General features: G+C 41.4%; 1 protein-coding gene across 1 annotated transcript in view; it reads right to left on the reverse strand.

Annotated features, from left to right (window-relative positions):
* Window positions 1–23285, reverse strand: part of LOC122942550 (oocyte zinc finger protein XlCOF7.1-like) — a 238641-nt gene that overhangs the window by 190860 nt on the left and 24496 nt on the right. Inside the window, exon 2 of the mRNA XM_044300212.1 lies at window positions 4884–6065. Coding sequence (XP_044156147.1) covers window positions 4884–6036 — 1153 coding nt within the window. The 5' untranslated portion in view covers window positions 6037–6065. The remainder of the gene's footprint in view (window positions 1–4883; window positions 6066–23285) is intronic.

A 23285-nucleotide genomic window follows, 5' to 3' on the forward strand; every position in this document is an offset into this window, starting at 1 on the left:
GTATCAAAGCTATTTGTATTGCAAGGCACCAACAAAACAGACCAGTGAAGATGAAGTCAAGGGGTTTATTAACAAAATAAACGAAGTCCGGGCAAAACTTCACTGGAGTTAATATCAGGCAAACAAAACAAATGGGAGCCAGGAGTAGTCCCGATTCGCGCATAAGTCCTTGTGTAACTTGCCAAGTGAACGGATGCGACATGGAAAATCCCGGGTCCTGGGTCCCACTGAAACAGACGAAGTCCAAGCAAATTTCAGTCAGCAGCAAGCAATACTGACCTGCACCTGGATGAGGAAAGATAACAGTGGGCACTGACTGACCTGGGAGGCCACCTTTTATGTGCCTGCTAACAAATCCCAAGGCGCCAAGTGTCCACTCCCCATAGGTCATGATCCTGCCCTACAGCTGTGTACAAGGGTTTGGTCGGTCATTAGTCAATTAGACCAATGCCGGCATCCTAATCTGGTTTGAACTTGAGGGCCAGGTGCTATTCCCTTTACTGGTCGGCGAAGCGCATAAGAAGCATGCACACGCGACCGCGTATCCCCTTGCGAACCCGCTTTCGAACGGAAATGCGGATGCACGACAGGCTCTGCAAGAGTGCGTGAGTGTGTCGACATGGACACCGGAATGGAATCCGCAACAGGTACCGGAGACAAGCTCAGCCGCAGCGTACTACCCCTAGCCCTACCAAGCTGTCCCTGAAAGCCATGCGGTCTTCCCCTCCGGCGCACATGTGAACGCATTCCCGGGTCGGTTTGCAAAGGGGTCGGAGCTGGTGTATCAATGGAGACACGCGTAACCTGTCCCACAGCTCCACAAAGACCCTTTTTGGTCACACCGGAGTGCGAGACAGGTGAGGATCTTACACTATTTTGTATGGATTCTATACGTTTCACTCTGAGAAACTTTGAATACGGGAGATGTCTTGCCATATTTAGTGTTTTTGTCAATAGATTTGGTATATAATTGAGTATGTAGTCTGCCATTGGATAAGACCACTTTGGTGTCCAGGAATTGCATTTCGTCAGTAGATTGTAGCAAAGTAAATTGCAATGCAACATCAATATCATTCAGAAATGTTTGAAAATTCTGTAGTTCAGTCTCACTACCAATCCATATGAGAAAGACGTCATCTATGTATCTCCACCACCGCAGTGCATGTCTGAAGAGGTGGGACACATAGACGATGTCCTCCTCAAAACAATGCATAAAGATGTTTGCGTACGTTGGGGCCACATTGGACCCCATTGCCACGCACCTTTTCTGCATATAGTACATATCCTGAAATGAAAAATAACTGTGCCTCAAGATGATATTAAGTAAAGTCACAGGCCTGTTCAGCATAGGAGGACATTTCCAACATTCGCTTCACAGCGGCAATCCCCTTATCATGATCTATAGAGTTATATAAAGGAAACTACATCAAATTATGCCAGTATCACAGTCTGTATACCTGACAAATCAACCTCCTCCAATTTGGTTAGGAAATCAGAAGTGTCACTTATGTGTGAGGGACCACCAGTTGAAAAACTGTGCAAAATCTTATCCAAAAAAAAGTTTATCATTACGACTACACATGACTACCTTAGAGAGAGTACTACAAGGTCCAGCGAATACCAAGAGGTATAAGATCACATCTACGGCCAAATTTATTTTCTGGCGATGCGACTTATTGCAAAAGGTTTGAAGATCTCTCTAATAAATATGCCTTTGAGTTTATTTTAATGAACATCGAGTATTTACAACAAGAACTGTTATCCATTACCTCTGAACGGTCTGAGATGGATGCAATACGCCAATTGCAACTCTCTGCTGATGATCTGGCTAGGTTTAAGGGATATCTTTCTACTGCATTGTCTAAGTTTCGAACCGAGTCTGAGGAGGGTAAGAGGACAAAATGGAATAGAGATAATGACTATAAAAAAAGGCTCTTTCTATAGATGGCAAGTTTATAATACCAACAATTCTAATGGGAAAGACATAAGAAGGAAGCGCAGGAATGTACAGACATCTCTAATGAATGAAAAAGTTTTTTTAGGGGACAACCAAACTATGGAGAAAAAAGAACACACCGAACCAGACGCGGCGGTCACAGACATTGGCGACAGGAAAATTATGCAACAACAAAACTCGTGTTCATGTGAACAAGACACAGACCAGCAAGAAGAAATGACTGTTGTAAATCTTTCCTCCAAAGAACTGACTACATCACAAGTGAGTGTCCTTTGTAAGAACCTTTCTTTTTGCCCAAATACACACACTTACTGGTTTGATTTAGAGGTTGATTTATTTTCTTTCTTTCGTGCCATTAAGTTGAATACATGGTTTAAAGATAAGAGACCGGTTGACACACATCGTCTGAGTGAATTCACTCTAGGGATGGTCAATCTCTCTTCAAATAGCAATTTTAACCCTATTGTGAATGAACCTGCAGTTGAAGCATATATGTTTGCTGTCAGATCTGAGATTGATTTGCTTAGGGAGGCAAATCAGCATGCTCCCTTTAGGCATCCCAATCTTACATCTGCAGAGGCAATTGTACAACTTAAAAATGATCCCAGTGTCACAATAGAACAGGCAGACAAGGGTGGCCCTGTGGTAATTATGGACACTCAAAAATACATCTTGGAGATATTAGACAATTGAGGGACACTGATGTCTACTATGCTGTACAAACTGACCCTAAATTTGATATATGTAGGGTGATAAAACAGAGTCTATCTGATGCATTAATGGCGGGGGTAATTGATAATGATCTTGCTGAGTATTTTTTATGTTATACATCCGGTAACCCTGGTTATATACGTACTACCAAAAATTCATAAATCTCTGATTGACACCCCCAGGACGCCCTATTGTATCTGGGTCAGACTCTGTATTTAGTCACATCTCTATTGTTTTAGATAAGACGTAGTTTTTCAACTAGTGGTCCCTCACACATACATGACACTTCTGAGTTCCTAACCAAACTGGAGGAGCTAAGTAAAGAAAAACGAGTGGCCATCATTACTTTAATAAATGAAGGTCAGTCAGTCCGAAAAATTCGGAAAACTTTAAAAAGTGTCCCCAAGTGCAGTCACAAAAACCATCAAGCACTAGAAAGAAACTGGCTCACATGCGGACCGCCCCAGGAAAGGAAGACCAAGAGTCACCTCTGCTGCGGAGGATAAGTTCATCTGAGTCACCAGCCTTAGAAATCGCAGGTTAACAGCAGCTCAGATTAGAGACCAGGTCAATGCCACACAGAGTTCTAGCAGCAGACACATCTCTAGAACAACTGTTAAGAGGAGACTGTGTGAATCAGGCCTTCATGGTAGAATACCTGCTAGGAAACCACTGCTAAGGACAGGTAACAAGCATAAGAGACTCGTTTGGGCTAAAGAACACAAGGAATGGACATTAGACCAGTGGAAATCTGTGCTTTGGTCTGATGAGTCCAAATTTGAGATCTTTGGTTCCAACCACCGTGTCTTTGTGCGACGCAGAAAAGGTGAACGGATGAACTCTACATGCCTGGTTCCCACCGTGAAGCATGGAGGAGGAGGTGTGATGGTGTGGGGGTGCTTTGCTGGTGACACTGTTGGGGATTTATTCAAAATTGAAGGCATACTGAACCAGCATGGCTACCACAGCATCTTGCAGCGGCATGCTATTCCATCCGGATTGCGTTTAGTTGGACCATCATTTATTTTTCAACAGGACAATGACCCCAAACACACCTCCAGGCTGTGTAAGGGCTATTTGACCATGAAGGAGAGTGATGGGGTGCTGCGCCAGATGACCTGGCCTCCACAGTCACCGGACCTGAACCCAACCGAGATGGTTTGGGGTGAGGTGGACCGCTGAGTGAAGGCAAAAGGGCCAACAAATGCTAAGCATCTCTGGGAACTCCTTCAAGACTGTTGAAAGACCATTTTAGGTGACTACCTCTTGAAGCTCATCAAGAGAATGCAAAGAGTGTGCAAAGCAGTAATCAAAGCAAAAGGTGGCTACTTTGAAGAACCTAGAATATGACATATTTTCAGTTGTTTCACACTTTTTTGTTATGCATATAATTCCACATGTGTTAATTCATAGTTTTTAATCCTTCAGTGTGAATCTACAATTTTCATAGTCATGAAAATAAAGAAAACTCTTTGAATGAGAAGGTGTGTCCAAACTTTTGGTCTGTACTGTATCTATCTTGGCAGCAAAGCACTGCCTTTTCCGAGAAAGGCTTCAACCCTGAGTTCCCTCAGTAACGGCGGTTTTTCATCACATCAAACGGTACTTTGATTTGGAAAGAATTGACACTGAGCAAAACAAAGGAAGACCAGATAAAACATTTTTTGGGAGGTGGGAGAGCTTTATTAACGCAGTGTACTCAGATACAGAAATGAAAACACTAATGGAACCATTTGTGTCTTCTGAATGGTACCTAACAAAGAATGTAGCTGGCACATTGGTGAGACTTCAGGTAGATTGAGATCTTTCATCACAACCACACTCTGTCAATTGAAGAAAAGCACCAGTTTTAAGGGAGGGGGAAATGTTTCTCTTTGTTTATGGTGTTTTTAATCTCTATGCGACTCTCCGAGGGATATTCAACCCTATTGGTCCAATATGCTTGTATAAAAATTGACTTAATGCATGGATTATTCTAATGTGCTGTTAATACCGCATTATCTATGTAAAACCTTAATAAAGATTATATTTGAAAATGTGAAAAAAAAAAAAAAAAAAGAAGGAGTATTTGAATGAACCCAGTTAGTAACCACCATAAAAACACATAAGGGAGGTCACTAACGGGCTAAGTATGAAGATGGCTTCTCTTATATGTGGGTTTTTTGATGTTTAACAAGAGATGATTTATGGTTGAAATACATATCACATTCTGAACATGAAAATGGCTTCTGATCTATGTGAATTCTCTGATGTTTAACAAGAGCTGATTTATTGTTAAAACATTTGCCACATTCTGAACATGAAAATGACTTCTGATGTATGTGAATTCTCTGATGTTTAACAAGAGCAGATTTATTGTTAAAACATTTCCCACAATCTGAACATGAAAATGGCTTCTCCCCTGTGTGAATTCTCTGATGTACAACAAGAGCTGATTTATGGTTAAAACATGTCCCACATTCTGAACATGAAAATGGCTTCTCCCCTGTGTGAATTCTCTTATGTTTAACAAGAGCTGATTTATTGTTAAAACATTTTCCACATTCTGAACATGAAAATGGCTTCTCCCCTGTGTGAATTCTCTGATGTACAACAAAATCCGATTTATAGTTAAAACATTTCCCACATTCTGAACATGAAAATGGCTTCTCCCCTGTGTGAAGTCTCTGATGTATAACAAGCTCTGATTTACTCTTAAAAGATTTCCCACATTCTGAACATGAAAATGGCTTCTCCCCTGTGTGAATTCTCTGATGTACAACAAGATCCGATTTATAGTTAAAACATTTTCCGCATTCTGAACATGAAAATGGCTTCTCCCCTGTGTGAATTCTCTGATGTACAACAAGATGTGATTTACGGTTAAAACATTTCCCACATTCTGAACATGAAAATGGCTTCTCTCCTGTGTGAATTCTCTGATGTATAACAAGATGTGATTTATTGTTAAAACATTTTCCACATTCTAAACATAAAAATGGCTTCTCCCCTGTGTGAATTCTCTGATGTATAACAAGATGTGATTTATTGTTACAGCATTTTCCACATTCAGAACATAAAAATGGCTTTTCCTCTGTGTGAATTCTCTGATGTATGACAAGATGTGATTTATTGTTACAACATTTTCCACATTCTGAACATGAAAACGGCTTCCCTCTTACATTAGCTGTTTGATGTTTAACACCTTTTCTGTGACTTTTATTCTGTGTTTCAGTCTGTGATGAATCAAAAGATCGGACCTGTTTAAAAGGATCAAATGATGCATTGTTGCTGTGATTGGATGAGGGTATATCTTGGATATTGGCATGCTCTTCAAATGTATTTTGTGTGATACCACAATCATCTACGTCAAAATCTAGAGATAGCATATCTTTCTCTGAGTTCCTGGTACAGTCATCTGCCAAGAATAAAACATATTTCATTATTGATGAATAATACACCATAAAATTGCATATAAATTTTATAACTTTTCCATATAAAAAAATCCACATAAAGAACAAGACATGGCATAAAATTCAAGTATGAATTGACTAAAACTGTGGTGGCCAAACCGACCACAATCTAATAGTAAACCAAGGACCATAACTAGCCCAGGTTGGCCTCTACTTTGATCAACTTCCATGCATAACATCTTCCTTTTTTTCATGCATTTATATTAAAGCGATTGTCTCCTCTGAGACAACAGGGGTAATTCGCTAGGATATGCCCCATTGTCTGATCGGTGCCTATCTCATGCGCATGTGCAGCACTGGCTTGGCTATTTCCATCAGGCCCTGGAAACAGTGGCCGTTCATGCACAGTGCACTCCCATTTACTTCTATGGTGAGAGCGCTTGGTGGTGGCCGGACCAGAGTCCTCCAGCGACCACTTTGGCCAGCTCTGTTATCGATATAGGTGTGGGTCCCAGCAGTTGGACCCACACCTAATAGACAATTGGGGCATATCCTCGTGATATGCCCCCATTGTCTCAGATGAGACAACTCCTTTTAGTGCTTGCGACTCAAATACTGTACACACTATCCAAAGATTATGAAAAGTATATCACTAGAGAGGAACCAATTTCTGGAAATACATTTCAGGTGTCATTTTTTTTTTAAATCAGATAATTTTTTTATTGATTCCAAAAGAGAGTACAACACAAATGTACAGAATACATTATACAATAAAATAGATTTGCAACAATAATTAAGATTCAACATGAGTCTTATTGTATCTTAGTTGTTAACTGTCATGTATACTTATTATTTAAACTCTTAACTATCCCCTTTCTCCCACCCCCCCACCGCCCAACCCTCCATTCCGGCATCAGCTGCTTCTTCTACCTGAGATAGCACCCATGCACATTTGTGCCTGCCATGGTTCCCATAATTTTTAAAATTTGCTGGAACAGCCCCTTTTCTGGAAAATGGCCTTTTCAGATACAATCATAGTGTTGACTTTGGACCTAAATTCCCCGATTGTGGGAGGCTCAGCCTCTATCCAGTGCTGAGCTATCAGCTTCCTAGCCACATACAGTAGTCTGCCTATAGCCAGTTTGAACACGTGTTCAATACCCAATTCCGATACATAGCCTAAGATACATACTTTCGGGTCTTGTGGAATATTTACAGAGTATGCTTTTTGTATGATAGCAGTCACCTCTCTTCAGTTTACAGGCATTACCGCGCATTTCCATAGCATGTGTAGCAAGTCTGCAGGTTCCATATCACACAGAGGACACTTAGGTGACCCATTCGGTGCAAAAACACTGGCATCTTGTACACTCTATGGATAAAAAATAATTGCGAAAGCTTTCGACTTTCACTCAAAGATGACACAGGCACCGCCTCTAATATATCAGCCCATTGCTCTTTCGTGAGTTCTCCCACATCTGTCTCCCATTTATGCATTCTAGTCAGTGAGTGAGATTCTAGGTACTTATCTAGTATAAATCGATATGTTAGAGATATTATCCGCCTTCTTTCCCCTCCTGAAACAATCAGATGCAACGCTGCGTCTCTTTGTACCATTACGCTACCATTCTTAATCATCGTATTATATGCATGATGCAATTGCAGATATTGATAAAAGCACCTGTGAGGCATGCCATATATTCCTTGAATACTGGTGAAGGATCTGAATCCTGACAATGATTTGAATTTAGATAATACTGTATTTTGCCATATTGGGGTATATTTTGTGATTCCGCTCAACTGTTTAATCTTTTCCTACACTGAATACATTGTGTCTTATAGGAATTTCTAATTGCACTGTTTTCGCTTCCAGTCCCTCCAGTAGCATCATTAGGTCTCTACTTTTCAGGTGGTTTCTATATACAGTATCTGACCAGTCATGTCTGAGGTTTCTAATTCTAGCCATCCTTTGAACCAAGCCTTGCCTGTATTACGAAAGTTCGTTAACAGTGGGGTAAGATTTAATTCCTCAAAATCTTTAATTCTAGGGGATATTTTAACTCTTCTACACATGGGATATTTTTTATCTAGTATCACCTGTGATCTTGGCTGGCCATCTATAAGCACGAGTGCAGACTTATGCCAATTAATTGTTAAGCCTGATAGTTGGGCAAATCTGTCAATGAGAGACATTACAGCCAGCAAAGACGTGGATGTATCTCCTAAAAACAGCAGTGTGTCATCTACATACATCACCACTCTATTTTACACTGCTTCATAGCAAAATCCACGTATCGCAGGAGACTTACGCACTGCAGCAGCCAATGGTTCTATCGCCAGTGCAAACAGCAGCGGCGATAAAGGGCATGACTGTTTTGTACCACGCTGCAATTGAAATCCCATAGACATACCCCTGTTTGCCCTAATTCTTGCTTTGGGACTAGAATAGAGTACTTTAACCCAAGATATGAATCTTTTCCCAAACCCCATATATTGAAGCGTACACCACAGATACTGCCATTCCACGCTGTCTAAAGGCCTTGGCTGCGCCTAAAGAGAAAACTGCCCTATCCCCCAAACTACATATGGAATCTATAGACTTGTGAATACTCTGCGAATATTGATGGAGGCGGACTTGTAGCTGGCCAGCTAAGACCTGTCCTAGTTTGCTAATATGCCTTAATACAGTTCCTATGTTTATGTGTTAGCCGGGTCGCTAAGACAAAAGCAGAGTTATTTACTGTGACATCATGTTTTGGATGTCATAACTGTGATGGTCTGAATATGAGTTACCGTCTGTCATTCCCTTATTCCCATGAAATAATATTGCCAAGAATCCACAGAGTAAAATATCGCTGGTGTCGCATAATAATCCACACAGGAGCCAAAGCTTCATGCTGGAACAAAAAACGTTTTATGGAAAACAAGGGCATTCAATTTAAACAGCATCAAACTCCTCCTCTGAGCCAGCAAGACAATGGAACCTCAATTTACAAAACAGGGGCATGGTAACATGGCTTACAAGCAATTACTGTGTCTTTTTCAAGACAATTGCCTAAAGTGTTATCTCGTGTATTATAATTAAGTAGATCAGTCTTGTGGTTAGAAGCAGACTGAATGACCAGAAGTGTGTGTACACATGTCCTTCATACCCATAGATTTCCATGTCCATTGTTAGGAGTAGGTGGATTAATGGGGATTAAGTAGCAGGGAGGTAAAATAACCGAACGGTTATTGTTTTTTTTTTTTACAATAACTTTTATATTTTGTGTTCACAGAAGCCGAAAAGGATAATATGCCTTTAGGATTCATTTTGTAATGTAAGGTAAACTCAGTGACACAGCAGAAACAGAATGCATAGTGTTAATCTGTTGTTGCTGGGCAAAAGTCTAGACTAATCACAGCCAGCTTCTCACACAGCAAGAGTTTTGACCAATCACAGCCAGCCTCACACACAGTGTGTCTGGGAATTCCCCTAGCAGGAGCTGCTAGAATCATTATTCACCAGAGACAGGAGCTGACGAGACATTCACTCCACAGAAAGCGGTGTTTTATGGAAGCAGACAGGCCAAAATAGGTATTTAAAGCAGTTATGGCCACATTGACACCGTGTTACCCAAGATGGGCTGATGACAATCTTTCACAAGATGCAATTGAACTAATAAACCTCATGGGCGGACTAGGCTTCACACAAGTTGTAAAATCTTCTACCCACAGAGGAGGACACACCCTAGACTTACTGTTCCACCTAGGATTGGTCATTAGCAACATAACGATTATTCCTGTTGTATGGTCAGACCACCACATAATACAGTTTGCCATTGAACATCACCCTATCAAGCAGCACCCTGAGGAAAAAAAACTGATATTGCCCCCTGAATAAATTAACACCGGAGAGGATAACTGCCAACCTGGATTTTACAAATCTGCTTCACAGTTCAATGGACGCCAACACCCTAGTAACCCAGTACAACAACATGGTTTATGAAACATGCGACAATATCGCCCCATGGCGCATCAAATCAGCAACCAAAAAACTGAAAGCAAATTGGTTTGATGAAACTATCAGGGATCTAAAAAAGAAAGGGCACAGGCTAGAAAGACAGTGGCATAAATCGGGATCCGAGGAGCTAAAATCTAGCCTAGTCCTTTACCTCAAACAATATCAAGAAGCAATAACCAAGAAAAAAAAAAAAAACAGACTTCATCTCGCACAAAATACAGGTCCTTCTAAAAAAATTAGCATATTGTGATAAAGTTCATTATTTTCTGTAATGTACTGATAAACATTAGACTTTCATATATTTTAGATTCATTACACACAACTGAAGTAGTTCAAGCCTTTTATTGTTTTAATATTGATGATTTTGGCATACAGCTCATGAAAACCCAAAATTCCTATCTCAAAAAATTAGCATATCATGAAAAGGTTCTCTAAACGAGCTATTAACCTAATCATCTGAATCAACTAATTAACTCTAAACACCTGCAAAAGATTCCTGAGGCTTTTAAAAACTCCCAGCCTGGTTCATTACTCAAAACCGCAATCATGGGTAAGACTGCCGACCTGACTGCTGTCCAGAAGGCCATCATTGACACCCTCAAGCAAGAGGGTAAGACACACAAAGAAATTTCTGAACGAATAGGCTGTTCCCTGAGTGCTGTATCAAGGCACCTCAGTGGGAAGTCTGTGGGAAGGAAAAAGTGTGGCAGAAAACGCTGCACAACGAGAAGAGGTGACCGGACCCTGAGGAAGATTGTGGAGAAGGACCGATTCCAGACCTTGGGGGACCTGCGGAAGCAGTGGACCGAGTCTGGAGTAGAAACATCCAGAGCCACCGTGTGCAGGCGTGTGCAGGAAATGGGCTACAGGTGCCGCATTCCCCAGGTCAAGCCACTTTTGAACCAGAAACAGCGGCAGAAGCGCCTGACCTGGGCTACAGAGAAGCAGCACTGGACTGTTGCTCAGTGGTCCAAAGTACTTTTTTCGGATGAAAGAAAATTTTGTATGTCATTCGAAAATCAAGGTGCCAGAGTCTGGAGGAAGACTGGGGAGAGGGAAATGCCAAAATGCCTGAAGTCCAGTGTCAAGTACCCACAGTCAGTGATGGTCTGGGGTGCCATGTCAGCTGCTGGTGTTGGTCCACTGTGTTTTATCAAGTGCAGGGTCAATGCAGCTAGCTATCAGGAGATTTTGGAGCACTTCATGCTTCCATCTGCTGAAAAGCTTTATGGAGATGAAGATTTCATTTTTCAGCACGACCTGGCACCTGCTCACAGTGCCAAAACCACTGGTAAATGGTTTACTGACCATGGTATTATTGTGCTCAATTGGCCTGCCAACTCTCCTGACCTGAACCGAATCTGTGGGATATTGGGAAGAGAAAGTTGAGAGACGCAAGACCCAACACTCTGGATGAGCTTAAGGCCGCTATCAAAGCATCCTGGGCCTCCATAACACCTCAGCAGTGCCACAGGCTGATTGCCTCCATGCCACGCCGCATTGAAGCAGTCATTTCTGCAAAAGGATTCCCGACCAAGTATTGAGTGCATAACTGAACATCATTATTTGAAGGTTGACTTTTTTTGTATTAAAAACACTTTTCTTTTATTGGTCGGATTAAATATGCTAATTTTTTTAGATAGGGATTTGGGGTTTTCATGAGCTGTATGCCAAAATCATCAATATTAAAACAATAAAAGGCTTGAACTACTTCAGTTGTGTGTAATAAATCTAAAATATATGAAAGTCTAATGTTGAACAGTACATTACAGAAAATAATGAACTTTATCACAATATGCTATTTTTTTTTTAGAAGGACCTGTATCTATGACCAAGAACAGAGCTGCTCAACTCTTTCACACAGTCTAAACCCTCTGCAATCCTTCATGCCTAAAACCCCCAGCCAGATTCTCCAGGGAAAGATGTTTGGATTTCTCTGCCATCCGGGCCAGCATTATACCAGCAACATCAATTGACCCTTGGTCCTCGCATTTGCCTATTGCCGTACGACCATGGCAAGTCTTTGACAAATCTGAGCGAAGAAGATTTTGGTGTTCTCATCCAAAATATCCACCCTACTACCTGTGACCTGGATCCTGGCCAACTGGTCCCTTAATGCAGTGCCCAGAACTGATCAGACCAGCACTATACAAAATAACCCAGAGCTCCTTGCAAAGGGGACTATTCCCAGAGGAACTAAAGAAACCAATCATAAAACCACTCTTGAATGAACCATCACTGGATCCTGATTCTGTGGCCAACTACAGACCTGTGGCAAACTTACCATTCCTATCAAAAGTTAGAGAAGGCAGTCGCCAAACAGCTAGAAGCCAGGCTTACAGATAACAACATATTCGATACCTTTCAGTCAGGATTCAGGAAAAGGCACAGCACTGAAACGGCACTTGTCTGAGTAATGAATGATCTACTTACAGCAAGAGACAAAGGTGAGTGCTCAATTCTGATTCTTCTTGACTTGTCTGCAGCTTTCGATACTTTCAATATTAATCCAGCGATTGAAGAATTACTGTGGCCTAGGGGGTGCTGTCCTCAGCTGGTTTCACTCCTTCCTATCTGGCAGGTCACAGCAAGTGTGCCTGGGCAACCTCTACTCTAATTCTGTGCCACTCACTTATGGACACGTATTTATTGCAGAAGTACAACGCGTTTCGGGGAGTAGTTCCCCTTCATCAGGTACATAACACTGCATATGAAATCACATAAACACACAGCATTTAAATACACAAAAAAAAACACGCCAAAATGGAAACGGGGCGGGGCTAAGAAAAGGGGGCGTGGCTTATGGGGAGGAGTCCCCAGCCGATGTGCATAGATAAAAAAGTTCAATAGTTGCTGATATAAAATATATATAATGATAACAATGCAGAGGCACCAACAATGCTGGTGAAGCCAGAAACGTGGGGGTGTAGTGCTCCGATCAGTTTATCTGCCTCTGATCCAGGAGCGCTCGTATTGAAGGGGGAGGTCACATGATTGGAACCCGGTCACGTGATCGTGGCTTGCTGGCAGCAGATAGTATCCTGGTTGCTGGGTAACGAGGACGCTTAGTGGCCACACTGATGTATTGCGGACACGAGCGCAGCGAGGATGACAGGGGAGGGAGGTGGAGTCGGTGTTGCAGGGAGGGCGGACCTATGGTGTGAAATCTATTGATAGCAAGGGGAGGCTCTGTCATATTATCCGGATCAGGGGCTGAAGGGAGTAGGAATATGAGACGCTCAAAACAGATAAATTGATGATACTTGGTGCTAAAAGGATTAATCACTTCTAATAATGATATAATGGCATTAAAAAAAAATATATATATATATATGTATATATATATATATATATATATATATATAATAATAATACAAATAGTAATAATAATGATAATTTTTCCATTATAGGGTAACTAATTAGTGATGCATAATTAGTAGTAGAAGAACCAACTGATAGAATAATTATCAACCAATAATTAATTGGGGGCTAATGATTGGAGAGAGATGGGATGGTGAGGAGGGAGGTGATAAATGAATAGGAAGGTATTACTCCATAATGATGCATGTACATGTTGTTGATTACAGCAATTGATGATAATGGGTATATTAATGGATCAAAAATATATATATATAGATGATGAATAAATGATGAATAATAAATGATAAATGGAAAGGGGATTTATTATATATTAATCAATAATAAATAAGGAATATATAAATATATATATATATATATATATATATATATGTATGTATGTAAAAAAAAAAAAAAAAAAAATATGAATGAACAAATCCATGATATAAAATAAATGAAATAAAATAAATTACATTAAATGAATATAAAATATGAATGAAATATGAAAAATATATATGTAAATAATAAAAATGTTGGCTCGATATATGGAGCTTCATGCTTGCATATGTGCAGAAAAACGGTGGCGGTGGGATATGCATGTAAAGTACTACATTATACAACCTTGGGGGACCTCGGCTGTTTGAAATAGGGAATGTCACGATTGAAACATAACTGAACCCGGGGTATTTCAGAGGTTTATCTCGAAGGCCTCATTAAGACCGAATGGATTAAGGCAGTTGAGTTTGTATATCCAAAACATCTCGCGCCTTCTGATCGACTGCATGATATTGTGGCAATCGGAGCTGATTTGTTCAATGGGCGTGATGGAAAAGCCAGTGGCGAGGCCCTCATGGCGAATGGTTGCGTGTCGAGACACGCTGTGCTTTAGAAAACCCTTTTTGATATTCGACCGATGTTTGTTGAGCCTGTTGCGCAAGGTTTGGATTGTCCGCCCCACGTACTGTAGGCCGCAGGGGCATTCCAGTAGATAGATAACGTTCTTTGATCCACAGTCTAAATGTTGTCTGATGGAGAAGGTTCCCCCATTAGATCTACTTTGGAAGGAAGTTGAACTTGACTCTTTGATCACTGTACATACCACATCCCCTTCCCAAGTTCCCACCCGCCCCCCACCCACCAACCACCATCAACACATCAGTTCAGACTCACCGCCCACACCCAACACCACTAGCCTTTCCTATCCAGGCCCGGTTTGTTTTTTCCCTTCCCCCCACCCTCACACCAACCAATTTATACCCCATACTAAAGAGTCCCAGCACAGTTGCAATCACAAATTATTTCCATCCGCTGGGAAAAAGAACAGCCGAAAGAAAAAATACCGAAGGGGCTGTAGGGCAGGCAAGATCAAAAAGAAAAACATAGGATCCCCTGATCCTGCAGCACCAGAGGTTAGAATCTTCAATTTATCCACATATACACTAAGGCCCGAGGAGATCGCTTTGCTATCTAGAGGTCTATCTTTTTGCCCCTCCTCAAACATAAAGGGTTTTGACCTTTTTTTGGACCTACACAATTTTACCAGAAAATTAACTCTCAAAAGGCATTTCAATATCCTGGAGAATTCGAGCAAAACATCGGATGGGAAACGCATGGATACCCAAACGACCCCAGGAGTCTCAACATACATTTCCACCGGCTTGAAGCCCCCATCCAATTTTTACCCCACTCAACATAAGGGCAACTTCATTGACACCTTTCATAACTTAGTTTTGGAGGATTTCCGGACTGTCCACCAAAAACCATTATTCAACAGTAATTTAAACTCCAGTGAGAAACTAGCAGTGAAACACCTTCAAGAGAACACTGGGATCGTCATCCGAGGGGCAGACAAAGGTGGGGGTGTCGTAATCCAAGACAAAGAGGATTATGTGAAAGAGGCACTCCACATTCTATCCAATAGAGACTATTACCTCCCTCTTAATGAGGACCCCTCCTTTGGGCACAAGAAGGCATTCAAAACCCTCATTGAATCCGCAAAAAACATATTAGACAAGAAGGAACAAAATTACATTCTAGGCCTAGACTCAGCAATTGCAATATTTTACCATTTACCAAAAATCCATAAGGACCCATTGAAACCCCCAGGCCGCCCGATCATCTCAGGCATCTCATCCCTTACCTGCAACCTCTCACATTATGTTGACGTTCTCCTACAGAAGTATGTCACCACCTTACCATCATACCTCCGAGACTCCTCCTCCCTGTTACAATCACTCAAGGAGATCAAGTGGGAAGGCACCTACAGATTGATGACATTAGACGTCACGGCACTGTACTCGAACATTGAACACGAATTGGGTATCAACTGTACCAAACAATATCTGGACAACGACCATCTCTTGCCCACCGACCAAAAATCCTTTATTCTTGATTCTATTAGGTTTATCCTGACGCACAACGTGTTTCGCTTCCAGGATCAACTTTACCTGCAAACCAAGGGGACCGCCATGGGCACGCGTTTCGCGCCGAGTTTCGCAAATTTGTTTATGGGGGCTTTCGAAACCAGATTCATTTATAACTCTAGTTTTTGGGATCAAAACATAATCTTTTATCGACGGTACATTGACGACCTGTTAATCATTTGGAATGGTGATATTTGCTCTATTAATAATTTCGTTGCACACCTCAACTCCACTGATTGGGGCATCACCTTGTCCGGAACCCACAATCAGACGCAAATTAAGTACCTGGACCTGGAACTGAACGTCATTAATAATAAATTAGAAACACGCACGCATTTCAAAAAGGTGGACTGCAACAGCTATCTGGACTTCACCAGTTCTCACTACAAAAAATGGAAAACCAATATTCCCTTCGGCCAGTTTAAACGAATTAGAAGGAACTGCTCTCTAGACAAAGACTTCATGTCCCAGAGTGAGATCATCCGTAAGAGGTTCATACAAAAAGGTTATCCTCTTCCAATCATAGAAGCGGCCTTCAACAAAGCAAAAACCCTCACACAAGAAAACTGCCTACCCACTAATAAAAACGATAATAGAGAGGACATCACTGAAAATATCAAAAAAAACAAGAAATCTGAAAATAAATGGAGTACTAACTTTATCACGACATACAGCAATAACGATAAGGATATTAGGAGCATACTATCCAAACACTGGCATATCCTAAGAAGCGATCCATTCCTATCCAAATCATTACCCAGCTACCCCCCCTTGACGTTCAGGAGAGCTAAAATTTGAAAAAATCTATTAGCTCCAAGCAAACTGCGTGCCGACAGATCGGACCACAAACCTTCCGCTACGAGAACCCAACACTCCGAACAACCTGGCAGCTTCAGATGTAACCAACCCAAATGTCTCTGCTGTACGGCTATACGGATGTCAACTTCCTTCCAAAGTAGATCTAATGGGGGAACCTTCTCCATCAGACAACATTTAGACTGTGGATCAAAGAACGTTATCTATCTACTGGAATGCCCCTGCGGCCTACAGTACGTGGGGCGGACAATCCAAACCTTGCGCAACAGGCTCAACAAACATCGGTCGAATATCAAAAAGGGTTTTCTAAAGCACAGCGTGTCTCGACACGCAACCATTCGCCATGAGGGCCTCGCCACTGGCTTTTCCATCACGCCCATTGAACAAATCAGCTCCGATTGCCACAATATCATGCAGTCGATCAGAAGGCGCGAGATGTTTTGGATATACAAACTCAACTGCCTTAATCCATTCGGTCTTAATGAGGCCTTCGAGATAAACCTCTGAAATACCCCGGGTTCAGTTATGTTTCAATCGTGACATTCCCTATTTCAAACAGCCGAGGTCCCCCAAGGTTGTATAATGTAGTACTTTACATGCATATCCCACCGCCACCGTTTTTCTGCACATATGCAAGCATGACGCTCCATATATCGAGCCAACATTTTTATTATTTACATATATATTTTTCATATTTTATATTCATTTAAATTTATTTTATTTCATTTATTTTATATCATGGATTTGTTCATTCATTTTTTTTTTTTTTTTTTTACATACATACATATATATATATATTCCTTATTTATTATTGATTAATATATAATAAATCCCCTTTCCATTTATCATTTATTATTCATCATTTATTCATCATCTATATATATATATTTTTGATCCATTAATATACCCATTATCATCAATTGCTGTAATCAACAACATGTACATGCATCATTATGGAGTAATACCTTCCTATTCATTTATCACCTCCCTCCTCACCATCCCATCTCTCTCCAATCATTAGCCCCCAATTAATTATTGGTTGATAATTATTCTATCAGTTGGTTCTTCTACTACTAATTATGCATCACTAATTAGTTACCCTATAATGGAAAAATTATCATTATTATTATTATTTGTATTATATATATATATATATATATATATATTATTTTTTTTAATGCCATTATATCATTATTAGAAGTGATTAATCCTTTTAGCACCAAGTATCATCAATTTATCTGTTTTGAGCGTCTCATATTCCTACTCCCTTCAGCCCCTGATCCGGATAATATGACAGAGCCTCCCCTTGCTATCAATAGATTTCACACCATAGGTCCGCCCTCCCTGCAACACCGACTCCACCTCCCTCCCCTGTCATCCTCGCTGCGCTCGTGTCCGCAATACATCAGTGTGGCCACTAAGCGTCCTGGTTACCCAGCAACCAGGATACTATCTGCTATCACGATCACGTGACCGGGTTCCAATCATGTGACCTCCCCCTTCAATACGAGCGCTCCTGGATCAGAGGCAGATAAACTGATCGGAGCACTACACCCCCACGTTTCTGGCTTCACCAGCATTGTTGGTGCCTCTGCATTGTTATCATTATTATATCAGCAACTATTGAACTTTTTTATCTATGCACATCGGCTGGGGACTCCTCCCCATAAGCCCCGCCCCCTTTTCTTAGTCCCACCCCTTTTCAATTTTGGCGGGTTTTTTTTGTGTATTTAAATGCTGTGTGTTTATGTGATTTCATATGCAGTGTTATGTACCTGATGAAGGGGAACTACTCCCCAAAACGCGTTGTACTTCTGCAATAAATACGTGTCTATTTACTATTACTATCTGGACTGGATTCTTGCGCCCTGGGATATTTTATCTATTTATATCTGTATCCTACCACTTCTTGGAGACTTCAGGGATCTCCGACAAGAAGTCATCCCTCCGCGGCTGCAGATCCACCAGTGAACCGTGACTCCATCGCAGTCATTGACAAGCTTTTACTAGAGTTGTGCCTACAAGTAGCACAACCACAAAAGGTGAGCCCTGTACTGGAACCATTTATTTTATCTGTCTACCAACGGTATTACCCTATGGTGCGCCCTGCTTTGTTTTTAACAGCATAAAGTAAATCCTGTGGATCCACTCACTTATGGAGTCCCACAGGGGTCGTGTTATCGCCGTTACTCTTTGCAGTCTACATGCTCCCAGTTGGCAAAATTGTCCAGAACTATGGCCTAGTTTACCATTGTTATGCAGACGACACAACTGTATCTGTCCTTCAAACCTGGCACTCAAGACCCATCAGCATTCATCAATGCCTGTCTAGTGGAATTACAAAACTGGATGAACACCAGCTGGCTGAGGCTGAACTCGGACAAAAATAGAGGTGTTGGTAGTAGGCGGTCCTCACATGGTGGACAAAGTCCAAAAGTCCTCACACTTCAAACTAGCAATTGGGGGAGATACCGTGCAATATAAAGACTCTGTGCGAAACCTGGTGGTGATCCTGGATGGAAAGCTAGCTATCACTGAACAAGAACACCTAAGATATAACCTTTATTTATATGCAGATAAAATGGTAAACCCCAAGATTATATCTATTAAAGGTAGGTATGATGACCTTTATCTGATGCCTACACTGAGGATACAACATCAGCACAGTAAAATAATACAATTTCAGCAAGGAAAAGTAACCAGCCTATCATCTGCGTTTATGATAGACCCTACAGAGATGCAAAAAAATAACCAGCAGCTGTTTGATAAAAACTCACGGTTACTTGCATACAGATGATCTTAAGATGTTAGGAGACTCACGGTTACACATCACCAGGTTGTCTGTGGGCCTGCAGCTGAGAAAATGGGGTGGGGAAGATCTTCTTTCCCTGGGTTATCCCTGCTGGCTATCCCTGCCTAAAAGCAGAGCAGCCACCCCGAAAGGGGCAACCCCACTTCTCGGTGGCTAAACCCTCAGATTCCCTAGATGTCCCTGAATAAACAATCTTCCCGACGCGTTTCCCCAAAATGAGATATCCAAATGGTTCATCAGGGGACGGTGTTTTGTTGATACAAAAACGCTGCAAATAATCAGACACATATGATAAGGGCACCAAGATAAAAAGGACCGCACCAGTGATATTACTGTTGTTTCCTTTTATAGGCTATGCTGAAAACCGCGTGTCTGACGTCACTTCCGGTCATGTGGTCAGACAAAACATTGCATTAATTTATAATATGTTTATGATTCTCGATTTGAAATCATATATACCCAGATTCATAAATATAACGGCGATGCTGGTTATAATAAATCGCAAGCGCTTTATAATATATACTAATTAGGGCGGAAGGACATCATCTAGGCGCTGTAGAGTGCATCTGAAAAGCGCCGACAGACGGTGGAACGCATAGTGCGTTCCAAATACCGGAAGTTAGGTACATAAGACCGGATATGCCTCGTTTAAGACAGTACAGATGCAGCAAAGCGCTACCATGGTTATGTGACGCTACCCTCATGCTCCGATAGTTCCTTCTACTATACAGTGCCTAAATTTAAGTAAATAACTAACCGGCTAACTCTGTCACTGTCTCCATTCCCCAATGGGACACCAAACTATATTTACAGAGTCCCTGGTTAAATCACAACCATGATAAGGTGATCCAGGGTGTCCCTATAGAATTGTGTACATTTAATTGGCCATATTTTTGGCTATAACATAAAGGTAGGATTTTGGTCTGTACACTGACTTGGTATCCAAATACCTTTTTGTTTAATCAAAACACTGTTATTGGACCATCTAAGCTACAGAGAGATCTGTTCATTGAGACCCATTGGATTTACAGATTATAACCGATGAATCCACTGGGCCTCTTTACGAAGAATCATTTTATCCCAATCCCCGCCTCTGGGGGATCTTCGCACCACCTTAATAACCTTAAAATGTAGGGCACTAACATCACCAGAATGATATTCCAGGATATGCCTAGCTACCGGTTTGTCTCTCCGATGTTTTACATCACCAATATGGTCTCCCACCCGTCTTCTTAGTTCCCTTTTAGTTTTACCACATAGGTGAGTGGGCAGGGCAAAGTACATAGGTAGACAACTCCCTCAGCTTTGCAATTGGCAAAGTCTCTTATAACATAACTTATTCCGGTAGAAACACTGCAGAAGTTTTTAGACTTCAAGATGAATGGGCAGCAAATGCAGTCACTTCCACATCTGAAAGTTCCACAGACTTTCCGACTAAGCCAGTTACCAATCTGAGGGGTGCTTTGTAATGGCTATGAATTAACCTATCCCTAAGTGATCTGCCCCTTCTATATGTTATCAATGGTTTTGGGCGCAAGATCTCCTTTAGGTCCGAGTCAGATAGTAAAATACCTCAAAATCTCCTCAGGATCCCCATAATCTTCTGATTCTGGACATCATAAGTAGCAATGATCCTCATTATATTTGTCTCAGGGGCAGGCCGTTCACGTAGAGACAGTAAGGATTGTCTATCCCTATGAAGGGAGAATTGGAATGCTTCTTTTAGGACCTCGGAGGGATAACCCCGTTGGATAAACCTATTTTGCATATCCTTGGCCTGCTCCCTAAAGGATTCCATAGATGAGCAGTTCCTCCGTGTCCTCAGATATTGTCCCTTGGGGATCCCTCTCCTTAGACTCCTAGGATGGTAGCTGTCCCACCATGATAGACTGTTTGTGGAGGTTGGTTTGCGATATGTGGTGGTATGCAGTTCACCATTGGCCTTAGTTATACGAATATCAAGAAAAGCGATATTTTGTGGTTCAATTTCAGAGGTAAAGCTAAGGCCAATGGTGTTTCTGTTAAGAGACTGGACGAAGGTTTTAAAGAGATCCATGCTACCATCCCAGCGAATTAGGATATCGTCGATATAACGACCTCAAAAGACAATATGCGACGTAAATTCACTTGTCTCATCCGAGAATACCATTGTATCCTCCCACCAGCCCAGGAGCAGGTTGGCATAGCTGGGGGCACAAGGGCTCCCCATCGCCGTGCCCCTGAGCTGGTGGTAGTATCGGGATTCAAACAAAAAATAATTGTGTGTTAGTATAAACTGTAGGGCTGAAACTGATTACCCCTTGACTTGAGGAAGTATGCAACTGCACAGAGACCACTTTCATGTGGTATGCTCGTATATAAAGCTTCCACGTCAATGGAGGCCAGATACACATTATCGTCAATCGAAATATTGTCAATTTTCAGCATTAGATCAGTGGTATCCCTAATATATGATGGGAGGGAGACAACAAACGGCCGGAGAATCTCATCGATGAATGTACTAAGGTTTTGGGTAATGGAGTCAATGCCTGACACTATAGGTCGGCCCCTATGAGGGGGAAAGCCTTTGTGGACCTTGGGTAGTGTTTTGGTGTAAGAAATTTAATTTCATCCCTAAAAATAATATTGTCTTCAAAGGCCTGTGAGAGCATTGTCTCTATTTTAGCTAGAACTACAGAGGTAGGGTTATTCTCAAGTACCCTATAGCATGTCCTATCACCCAGGACCCCCAAACACATCTCACAATAGGTTTTATGACCCATTAGTACAATATTACGGTACCCCCCTTATCTGAGGGCTTAAAAATTATAGAGGGATCATTTTCCAACCTTGAAAGGGCTGTTAGTTCATCCTTATCAAGGTTCCATCTACTTAATAGATTGAGATCTGGGATCTTCTCTATGTGTTCAGTCACCAAATCTGAGAAAATATCCAAAGCCGGGTTATCCTGTGGTGGGGGCATCCCAGTACTTTTTTCTCTCAAGGAGGTGAAGGGGCCTGTGCCTGTAGGGCGCTCATTCTCAGTCATAAGAGAATTAAGGGTTCAAACTCCCTCCAGGTCTTCCACAGCAATCCCCAATTTTAGACATGTTTTTCTGTCATGAGTTTTAAAGAACCTTTTACATTTTAATTTACGTATAAACAGATTAATATCCTTAATCCAATTGAAAACACAAAATGTTGTTGTTAGTACAAAGGATAAACCTTTAGATAACACCCTTTCCTCTAGTATATCCAGTGTGCGTGTTGATAAATTAATGAGCTGATTGTCTTGTTGGCTTAGTTTGATTTCCCTTGTTTCTGCACAGCTCCTCCCTCCCTGTCTTTGAGTTGATATGGGAAGGGCCCCTCTTCCCTTCTAAAAAAGAAGAAGCAGGAAAAGGCAACGGCATAGAGGATGATGCAGCAGAGGACACAGGCATACCAGCGGACAGTGGGTTTGAGATTCTCAAATTGCCCTGTTGTCTTCCCCCACCCCTGGTCCCTCGTCCCTGCCATCTTCTCTTTCCTCTCCCCCTAAACTGTGACTTATTTCTAGGACTAATACCAGTCGTTCTTTCGTTATCGGAGGAGTCTATGTCTGTGGTTGAGTTATCTACAGACTTGGTGCCAGATGTCTCATTTGTAAGTTCAAAGAATCTTGTCTCTCTAAACTTAGTCAGATCGCGAATAAACTGCCTGTGCTTTCTCTCCTTTAGGATGCTCTAATAACGTTCGACAGTATTCTGTAAAATTGATTCACGTCTATTAAAATCGCTATCAGTCTTATATTTCAGAGCAGATTCAATAAGATTATTTAGATGTTTAGAGATGT

Source organism: Bufo gargarizans, chromosome 6 (genome assembly GCF_014858855.1).
Source record: "Bufo gargarizans isolate SCDJY-AF-19 chromosome 6, ASM1485885v1, whole genome shotgun sequence".
NCBI lineage: Eukaryota > Metazoa > Chordata > Amphibia > Anura > Bufonidae > Bufo > Bufo gargarizans.